Raw genomic sequence first — 12169 nt, 5'->3', positions numbered from 1 at the left:
CAGCACGACAATGCAAGACCGCACACAGCACGCATTACCACGGATTTCCTTGCCAACAACAACATTACAGTTCTTCCATGGCCCTCAAAATCGCCGGATTTGAACCCAATTGAACATTTATGGGACCATTTGGGTAAACGGTTACGACGTCGACAGCCGCAGCCACAGACACGTCTACAGTTGGTGAATGCGTTGCGAGATGAGTGGAGAAGAACCCCACAAAGGCGGATACGACGTCTTATACAGTCAATGCCCAGGCGATGCAGAGCAGTGATTGATGCCCGTGGTGGTCACACCAGATACTGACTTTCTCACTATGCCATGGAAAATAGAGACGCTTAATACTACTGTGAATGATTGTATATGTCTTGACACACATTTGTTAATACCCGTGTGAATTACCATTGCTCAAGTTCCATTACTTTTTGTGCAATTTAAGTTAATAAATCATCTCTCATAACATTGGAGTTTCACCTATGCGTTTCTTTTTTGGGCCAGTGTACATTAAGATTGAAATTACATGCAACAGGTAATCCTTCAGCTCAACCACAAAAACAGCTGGTGTTACCTGGGAAATATATTCCACCCCCATAGCCTGATTAAGTCCCGGGGATATTTATGACATGTAATAAACCTTTGATCAGCCAATTAGTCGGGCTGTTGTTCTCACATCGTGATTCAATATACTAAACACTTACTGAATGGCAGGGATACTCTACGACTCTGACAGTGTATATTGAGCTCCCTGCTAAATGATATGGTAGTCTTGAGTGTAAGATTTCTCAACAACCATGCTGCTGAAGGAGCACATGGCATCATCAGGGTTGCCTTACTGATTTTACAAATAATATACTTGCATCATCTGCAATATACTCACCTGAGCTGAATGTGCCCTCTGAAGAAATATCGCTGACAGACATTCTGAACGGCTTTGTAGATGTAAAGTCTCAAATTCACGATAGATATATCTGATCCATCCTTTTACATGTCAGATTCCGAGACATCGAACACTTCAACGAATATGGATAATTTTGCAGAGAAACTTGTTCAGGCCTTTCAAAATGAGAATGTATTGAAAGTCATAGGTTCAGTAGTAGCCGAGGGGCTGCGCCCGATGATCCGGGAAGAAATCGAACAGATATCAGCTAAAAATCTGGAACTTGAGGGAAAGATTGATGACCTAAATTGTAAACTTAAAGAGAGAGACGTTGTTATTGAGTCATTAACTGAGAAGTTAGACCGAAGTGAACAGTACTCTCGCAGAAATAACCTACGGTTTAGTGGTATCACTGAGACAGAGGGGGAAAATACCGATAGGATTATAGTTTCACTGGCAAAACAATTGGGGTTAATATCAGAGAATGTGACATTGACATCAGTCATAGGGTACCAAGACGCCCCACCGCCCCACAAGAAAGTCCACGCCCAGTGCTTGTGCGATTTGTAAGCAACGCCACTAAGCGTCTGCTATTACAATCCCGGTCAAAACTGAAGAACGTAAAGAAACCGAGAAAACCAACAGTCTTCATAAATGAAGATTTAACTAAAACACGTGCTACTATAGCTCGTGACGCACGACAAATGGTTAATGATCACAAGTTTGAATCCTCCTGGGTCACAGGTGGGGTCATCTTGATAAAGCTCAAAGATGGCAAGGTCAAAAAGGTCGCAAATCCTATTCAGTACAAAGAAGCTTGCGATTCCACAAAACTTCTGACAACTATTAGCCTCAGTCAAGGAAAGGTCGTAAAATCATAATTATGTGTTCACTGTCTCGATTTAGAGACTTCATGATACTATGCATGACTAACATATATGTATTGCATTGCTTCAGCATGCATCTGGTGTCTTAATGCATGCAACGTTGACATAATCTAAGCAATCGTCATGATCATATCATGATCTAAAAAAATATGCGTGTAAAAACATGTCTTGTTTTGTTTTCAACACAAGAAGTCTAACGTCTTCGCCTATGTTCAGACAAGATGCTTTGGATTACTTCCACGTGCTATAACCAATGTTTTCATTCGCTAAGCAAGCATTTTTATACGGTATATGAATGACTCCAGCTACGGCACGTTTATTCCGTGCTGAAAATGTGACCCCTCCCGACCGGTGTCATGATATCATGTGTCACGTCACCACAATAGCCTAATGGCCTCCCCGAGTAAGTCAAGACTCTTCTATGTCTTTCACGTGCAGCGTTCGATGTCAAGAGATATCAGTGTTTACGCCCACTGACAAAGTATTACTATATCTTAGTGTCCTGTGCATCTACGACACGTCTAGTTTATGTCATGAATGTTCTTCATGCGTGTGTGTGAATGTGCATGCGTAACTATATATGTGTATTCTTGCATGCATGTGTGCATGTGCACGTGAATGTGTTTGAGTATGTTTATGTGTATATAAGTGTTATACATATGTGGGTATAGCTATGCTTATGTATATATGTGTATATGTCTATGTATAGGTACATGTATATGCCTGCGTATGTGGGTGCATGTGTACATGTGTGTGCATGTGTATTCGTGCATATGCATGTGTTTGTATATCTACATATGTTTGTTTGTGCAGGCAGCATGTGGAACACAAGTGCAACTTACGTTGAGTAAACGCTGTCAAACCTCCCAGGGATTACCTTTGTATTGCGTATTCAGTCCTTTCATAATTCATAAAGAGTAACTGTATAGATATCTTGCTAATATTTGTGACATACCGCTGTCTCTCTTGAAAAAATGTTTGTCAGGTTCAGTCCGGCCAACACATTCTTATTACATAAGACGCTCGTGCATCCTGAGCAGCATGCAGAGGCGAGATTACGACGAATCACCATGCTGGTTTAGTAGATGATATTCTATGTTGTTTTGTTTTCCACTGTTGCCTTTCTTGTTGCAGATGAAAGATTCCATCTGTAACATGATTTTATTTTTTGTTCATTCCTGTTTTCTCATCTTTGTGAGATTATCTACTTGCACTTCTGTCAGAGAGATGCATTGTTCACGTTATCTACCCATTAGCATACATAAATGTTTGCCTTTTTCTCTTAACATATTAATAGCTTTACATACACAGTTATATTGCATTTCAGTCGCATTTCGGAAATTAAATACGATTTGTTTTCTCACAAGTGAACCCACCCAAGTTATGATGATTAAACTATTCGATATTGATTGATATTGTACACTATAGACACGTGGTGGGTTCCTTTGTTTGTCACATTCAAAACAAATCTGCCAACAAGCTTAAACATACTTCTTATTCTTTACTACTCCTTTGCCTATGCAATGCCAAAGTCTCCCTGGTAGTGTCTCTTATTCTCTTGGTCTGCGGCGATATTCATCCTAACCCAGGTCCAACTAATAGTCGTGAACTAAACATTATTCATTTAAATGTGCGTAGCCTTAAAGATAAAATTGACATACTTGAGGCAGAGTTTGGCTCATACGACGTCATATGTCTTACTGAAACATGGTTACATGATGGTATCAGTAGTAATGATATCCTAATTCCTGGCTTTCATTCACCTCTCAGAAATGATAGACAGAGTAGAGGTGGTGGAGTTGCAGTGTACGTTAAAAGTAAAATAAATGCCGAACATATGGAGAATTTAACTATACCCGGGCTTGAGGCGATATGGATAAAAATAAGATGTAGAAAAAGGAACTACCTAATAGGAACGTTTTATCGCGCAGACAAAACAGAAGCTTATTGGGATTTAATCGAAGATTCTATCAATAACGCTACTGATCTTAATATGGATACAATTGTAGTTGGCGATTTTAATATTGATCTTTTTACAGATACAAGTTATAAAATCAACCAATTACAACTGCTATTTGGACTAACACAACTCATAACCGAACCTACAAGGATTACACCCAGTTCTAGTACATTAATCGATCTCATTACGCAAAAAGGCGTAACTCATCATCTGACTGGGCACTTTTTAGATCGAGTAGAAATAAAGTTATATCCGCGGTAAGAAATGCAAAGAGGAAGTACACGAATAAAATTGATGAAAAGATAAACAGTGAACACGGTACAAAAACATGGTGGCGTCTAGTTAAGAATTATGTAAAAAGTAAACATATCACCAATATTAACACTTTTCCTTCGATAATCCACAACGACAAACTATACGATGACAGTGCTGAAACAGCAAACATTATGAATGATTTCTTTGCAGATCAGGCAAGAGTAGATGTTCCAAATTGGGATATTCCCGAAATTCACTCAGCGGTAGATAATCCATTATGTGACCTAACACTTAGTTCGCAAGAAATCTACGATATTCTCTTCTCTGTTGACACCACTAAAGCAACAGGCCCAGATGGTATTGGCAACAAATTCCTGAAAATGAACGCAAGAGAATTAGCAGTTCCCTTATCTGAAGTTTTTAATATATCATTAAAGAACAAAGTGTTACCCGATATTTGGAAGGAGGCATTAGTTGTTCCTATTCACAAAAAAGGCAGTATAAATGAATGCTGTAACTATCGACCAGTCGCACTAACAAGCTGTGTAGCAAAGACTTTTGAACGATGCATTTTCAAACACGTATTCAATCATTTTAGGGATAATGAAATACTTACAAACTTACAATCCGGTTTCGTGCCAGGTGATTCAACAGTAAATTACGAAGATCCAATTCACTATTTTCTTTCGTGCATAAATTACTCTGATATAAGACACAAAATGCACTTCTATACCAAAGGATATGATATCAAATCAATACTATACGGCCACTCTAGTGGATCTGCTAACGATCATCACGAACTATTAGAATCTATTCATTCTTTCATTGTACTCTTAGGCAGATTTGTGTTGTAATAGTAAAATGAAACTGTACTTCCGACATTAATGATCTTAATGTTATAAGTGGCTATGTTATCACGTTTTGATTGTTACATTCACAGAAAGCTATTGTTTATTGTTTGATATTTGCATGCTTTTCTCCTCACGACTGCTTTATATAAGTTACTTGTATCCTGGAGCGGTATTAACATAAGCAATATATTGCTTGTTTACCAATCCAAATCCCCTTCTGGAAATAAATATGTTTAAACCATTTACGATAGCAAACATGTTCGTATGTTGGTGTGCAATGATCAACTGCATTTTCCCATCGGGTGTTCATATATGTATTTAGATCTCAAAAGGTCATCAAATTACTTTGAGTTACTCTTCCTCTCTGTAACTTCTCCAACCAAGAAATACAATGGACAGTGCACGTGTACACAACGGTTTGTGAAACATGTAAATAAAGGTATGTTACTTTAATATGAATTTTACCAACTGACCATGTTGTTGAAATCGCTATTGTTCATCAAGACTAAGCGTTATCAAAACACTTACTAGTGGTATCCTCTTTGGACTGAAGTTGTTTATTTTAAGAGTAAGAGAATTATAAGGCATGCTCAACTGGGTTTGGTCGTTTAATTAATCCCACACAGCCATCACCAGCAGAGGGAATGATTTACACATCTCATTTTTGTGCTTAATTATTGTGTTTGTTTTTTATTGGTAAAAAATGACATGGGATTGTGAACAGCTTTACAGTTTATATCGACACCGGTACCATACAACATACAATACAAAATTTAAATGCAGCATGTGTTGTCACATATGTATATAAATTTGAATAACAAACATGGGTAAATCTTGAAGACAATCTTATATGGAAATAGTGAATTATCTGATATTAATAATCTGTCCATCTTAAGATCTGCCTACCTCTTCGTCACTGCTTCTTTTAGATTTGATACTATATATGATTGAAGAATTAACCTCGTGGTTTGTCATATGATAATCTTGTATTAGAACTTTGGTTTATTTACCTTTGTAAAGTGCATTCCACACATACAAACTAATTGTATCAATATAGAGCATTTACGAGGATGTTATTGGTAAGATAATTATTTTTGGTGTCTTGATGGTAAAATTGTGGATGCTCACCGAAGTAACCATAGACTTAAGACAAAAAAAACAACTTCAAGCAGAAAGGAAGACCATAACAGAGTATGGAAAAGTTTTTTCCCATCTTGTTGGGTCAGTTGTGTATGAAGTGAACTATCACTGTTGACACTGATGATGTATGATTGTGTAGCACTTTAAGAATTTCTTACATTCACGAAAGTCACCAAATGCAAAGCAGATTGTACAGTTATGTAAGTTATGTTTTATGTATGAATAATAAATTAAAAATTTATGTACGCCGAACATAAACAAACAAATGATAGACCGGCACGCACCATTTAAATATTCTGTAACATAATTCTTGTAAAAGATTATATAAATCTTGTTACACAATGATTTTTATTAATTCACTTGAATACTTGCTCCAATCCACACGTACTGATATCACAACCAATTATCTATTGACATGTTTATGAGATTTCTTGAATACGCCAATTGCATAACACCGTTAATGAGCACCAACACAAAAGGTCTAGTGACAGGTGTTATTTAGAGAATGCATATAGTTCCCATGGAGTAGAGTGGTAAAATCATCGGAATGAGCTTGGGATGATGATTTCGAACAAAGCCAAGACATCTGTTTTAACAGGCACAAGTATTTGGTATATGGATCAATGCTGGCCGTACACATGAACTTTCATGTTTTCACGCACCAGACGCAGTTGCATTGATATAACGCACAAATGGACTACACAAAATATGGCTTATTCCTTCAGTTTTCATGAGCACACCACAACATCCACCAAAGCATGGCGCACCGCCACCGGCATACATGAGTACACCACAACATCCACCAATGTATGGGGCACCACCACCGGCATACATGAGTACACCACAACATCCATCAATTCATGGGACACTGCCAACGGCATGCATGGCACACCAGCATCACATACACCAATGCATGGCGCACCACCACCGGCATACATGAGTACACCACAACATCCACCAATGTATGGGGCACCACCACCGGCATACATGAGTACACCACAACATCCATCAATTCATGGGACACTGCCAACAGCATGCATGGCACACCAGTATCACATACACCAATGCATGGCGCACCACCACCGGCATACATGAGTACACCACAACATCCACCAATGTATGGGGCACCACCACCGGCATACATGAGTACACCACAACATCCACCAATGTATGGGGCACCACCACCGGCATACATGAGTACACCACAACATCCACCAATGAATGAAACACCACCAACACATACACCACTGGATGGCTCATCGCCACTGGCATATATGAGCACACCACAACATCAACCAATGCATGGCACAACACCACCGACATACATGAGTACACCACAACATTCACCAATGCATAGCCCACCACTATCGGTATACATGAACCACCACCATCTCATCCACCAATGCATGGCGCATCGCCACTGGCATACATGAGCACACCGTAACATCCAACAACCCATGGCATAACGCCACCGGCACACATGAGTAAACCACAACATCCACTAATGCATGGCACACCACCACTGGCATACATGAGTACACCACAACATCCACCAATGCATGGTGCACCGCCACCCTCATACATGAGACACCACCATCACATCCACCAATGCTTGGCGCACTACCAACAGCATACATGGGACAACACAACATCCACCAATGGATGGTACACCGCCACCGACATACAGGAGTACACCGCAACATCCACTAATTGATGGCACACCCCCACCAGCATACATGAGTACACCACAACATCCACCAATGCATGGCATACCGCTACTGACATACATAACACACAACCATCACATGCACCAACACATGGCGCATCGCCACTGGCATACAGGAGTACACTACGAAATTTACAAATGCATGGTGCATCGCCAACGGCATACATGAGTACACCACAACATCCACCAATGCATGGTGCACCGCCACTGGTATACATGACACTGCACCATCAGATACACCAAAGTATGGCGCATCGCCACTGGCATACAGGAGTACACAAAAACATCCACCAATGCATGGGACACTACCACTGGCATGCTTGAGTACACCACAACATCCACCAATGCATGGGGCACCACCACTGGCATACATGAGTACACCCACCATCACATCCACAAATGCATGGCGGATCGCCACTGACATACATGTGCACACCACAACATCCACGAATGCATCGTGCAACGCCACCGGCATGCATATAAGCACACTATAACATCCACCAATGCATGGTGCACAGCCAACGGCATACATGAGCACAACAAAACATCCACCAATGCATTTCGCACCACCACCGGCATACATGAGCACACCACAACATCCACCAATGCATCGTTCAACGCCACCGGCAGGCATGGGTACACCACAACATCCACCAATGCATGTTGCATCGCCACCGGCATACATGAGGACACCACAACATCCACCAATGCATGGTGCACCACCAAAGGTATACTTGAGGCACCACCATCACATCCACAAATGCATTTCACACCGCCGCCGGCACATCTGACTGCACCACAACATCCACTAATGCATGGGACACTGTCAGCAGCATACATGAGTACACCACAACATCCACCAATGAATCGTGCACCGCCAAAGGCATACATGAGTACACCCCAACATCCACCAATGCTTGGTGCACCACCACCTTCATACATTAGACACCACCATCACATCCACCAATGCATGACGCACCACCACCGGCATATATGGGACACCACAACATCCACCAATGCATGGTGTCCCCCCACCGGCCTACATGAGAACACCAGAACATCAACCAATGCATGATGCATCGCCACCGGCATACATGAGTACACCACAACATTCACTAATGCATGATCCACCGCCACTGACATACAGGAGTACACCGCAACATTGACTAATGCATGGCATACCGCCACCGACATACATGAGTACACCACAACATCCACTAATGCATGGCGCACCGCCACTGCCATACAGGAGTAGACTACAAAATCTACAAATGCATGGTGCACCGCCAACGGCATACATGAGTACACCACAACATCCACCAATGTATGGGGCACCACCACCGGCATACATGAGTACACCACAACATCCATCAATTCATGGGACACTGCCAACAGCATGCATGGCACACCAGCATCACATACACCAATGCATGGCGCACCACCACCGGCATACATGAGTACACCACAACATCCACCAATGTATGGGGCACCACCACCGGCATACATGAGTACACCACAACATCCACCAATGAATGAAACACCACCAACACATACACCACTGGATGGCTCATCGCCACTGGCATATATGAGCACACCACAACATCAACCAATGCATGGCACAACACCACCGACATACATGAGTACACCACAACATTCACCAATGCATAGCCCACCACTATCGGTATACATGAACCACCACCATCTCATCCACCAATGCATGGCGCATCGCCACTGGCATACATGAGCACACCGTAACATCCAACAACCCATGGCATAACGCCACCGGCACACATGAGTAAACCACAACATCCACTAATGCATGGCACACCACCACTGGCATACATGAGTACACCACAACATCCACCAATGCATGGTGCACCGCCACCCTCATACATGAGACACCACCATCACATCCACCAATGCTTGGCGCACTACCAACAGCATACATGGGACAACACAACATCCACCAATGGATGGTACACCGCCACCGACATACAGGAGTACACCGCAACATCCACTAATTGATGGCACACCCCCACCAGCATACATGAGTACACCACAACATCCACCAATGCATGGCATACCGCTACTGACATACATAATACACAACCATCACATGCACCAACACATGGCGCATCGCCACTGGCATACAGGAGTACACTACGAAATTTACAAATGCATGGTGCATCGCCAACGGCATACATGAGTACACCACAACATCCACCAATGCATGGTGCACCGCCACTGGTATACATGACACTGCACCATCAGATACACCAAAGTATGGCGCATCGCCACTGGCATACAGGAGTACACAAAAACATCCACCAATGCATGGGACACTACCACTGGCATGCTTGAGTACACCACAACATCCACCAATGCATGGGGCACCACCACTGGCATACATGAGTACACCCACCATCACATCCACAAATGCATGGCGGATCGCCACTGACATACATGTGCACACCACAACATCCACGAATGCATCGTGCAACGCCACCGGCATGCATATAAGCACACTATAACATCCACCAATGCATGGTGCACAGCCAACGGCATACATGAGCACAACAAAACATCCACCAATGCATTTCGCACCACCACCGGCATACATGAGCACACCACAACATCCACCAATGCATCGTTCAACGCCACCGGCAGGCATGAGTACACCACAACATCCACCAATGCATGTTGCATCGCCACCGGCATACATGAGGACACCACAACATCCACCAATGCATGGTGCACCACCAAAGGTATACTTGAGGCACCACCATCACATCCACAAATGCATTTCACACCGCCGCCGGCACATCTGACTGCACCACAACATCCACTAATGCATGGGACACTGTCAGCAGCATACATGAGTACACCACAACATCCATCAATGAATCGTGCACCGCCAAAGGCATACATGAGTACACCCCAACATCCACCAATGCTTGGTGCACCACCACCTTCATACATTAGACACCACCATCATATCCACCAATGCATGACGCACCACCACCGGCATATATGGGACACCACAACATCCACCAATGCATGGTATCCCCCCACCGGTCTACATGAGTACACCAGAACATCAACCAATGCATGATGCATCGCCACCGGCATACATGAGTACACCACAACATTCACTAATGCATGATCCACCGCCACTGACATACAGGAGTACACCGCAACATCCACTAATGCATGGCATACCGCCACCGACATACATGAGTACACCACAACATCCACAAATGCATGGTGCACCGCCACTGCCATACAGGAGTAGACTACAAAATCTACAAATGCATGGTGCACCGCCAACGGCATACATGAGCACAGCACAACATCCACCAATGCATGGCACATCAACACTTGCATGCATGAGTACACCACAACATCCACTAGTGCATGGCACACCGCCACCGGCATACATGAGGACACCAGAACATCCACCAATGCATGGGGCAAAGCCACCAGCATACATGAGTACACCACAACATCCACCAATGCATCATCCACCAAATCCAGCATATATGAGACACCCACCATCACATCCACCAATGTATGGGGCACCACCACCGGCATGCATGAGTACACCACAACATCCACCAATGCTTGGCGCACCACCACCGGCATACATGAGTACACCACAACATCCACCAATGCATGGCATACCGCCACCGGCATACATGACACACCACCATCACATACACCAATGCATCGCACATCGCCACTGACATACATGAGCACACCACAGCATCCACCAATGCGTCGTGCAACTCCACCGGCATGCATGAGTACACCACAACATCCACCAATGCATGGCGCACCGCCACCAGCATACATGAGGACACCACACCATCCACCAATGTATGGCGCATAGCCACTAGCATACAGGAGCACACCATAACATCCACCAATGCATGGCGCACCACCATCACATACACCAATGCATGGCGCATCGCCACTGACATACATGAGCACACCACAACATCCACAAATGCATCGTGCAACGCCACCGGCATGCATAAGCACACTATAACATCCACCAATGCATGGCGGACCGCCACTGGCATACAGGAGTAGACTGGAAAATCTACAAATGCATGGTGCACAACCAACGGCATACATGAGCACAACAAAACATCCACCAATGCATGGCACATCAACACCTGCATGCATGAGTACACCACAACATCCACCAATGCATGGCGCACCGCCACCGGCATACATGAGGACACCACAACATCCACCAATGCATGGGGCACTGCCACCGGCATGCATGAGTACACCGCAACATCCACCAATGCATGGTGCACCACCAAAGACGTACATGAGACACCACCATCACATCCACAAATGCATTTCACACCACCACCGGCACACCTGGGTACACCACAACATCCACTAATGCATGGGACACTGTCAGCAGCATACATGAGTACACCACAACATCTACCAATGCAT

At 43.5% G+C, this 12169-nt stretch overlaps 1 protein-coding gene across 1 annotated transcript; it reads left to right on the top strand.

Annotated features, from left to right (window-relative positions):
- Positions 1 to 1021: 1021 nt before the first annotated feature.
- LOC137297205 (integumentary mucin C.1-like) lies at positions 1022 to 11788 on the top strand. The gene is made up of 4 exons (XM_067829216.1): positions 1022 to 1187; positions 8215 to 8424; positions 10252 to 10461; positions 11460 to 11788. Exons 1-4 carry the CDS (start codon positions 1022 to 1024, stop codon positions 11786 to 11788), a joined length of 915 nt encoding a protein of 304 aa, XP_067685317.1.
- Positions 11789 to 12169: the final 381 nt, after the last annotated feature.

Source organism: Haliotis asinina, chromosome 9, assembly GCF_037392515.1.
Source record: "Haliotis asinina isolate JCU_RB_2024 chromosome 9, JCU_Hal_asi_v2, whole genome shotgun sequence".
NCBI classification, from domain to species: Eukaryota; Metazoa; Mollusca; class Gastropoda; order Lepetellida; family Haliotidae; genus Haliotis; species Haliotis asinina.
This window is presented reverse-complemented; position numbering and strand designations above follow the sequence as displayed.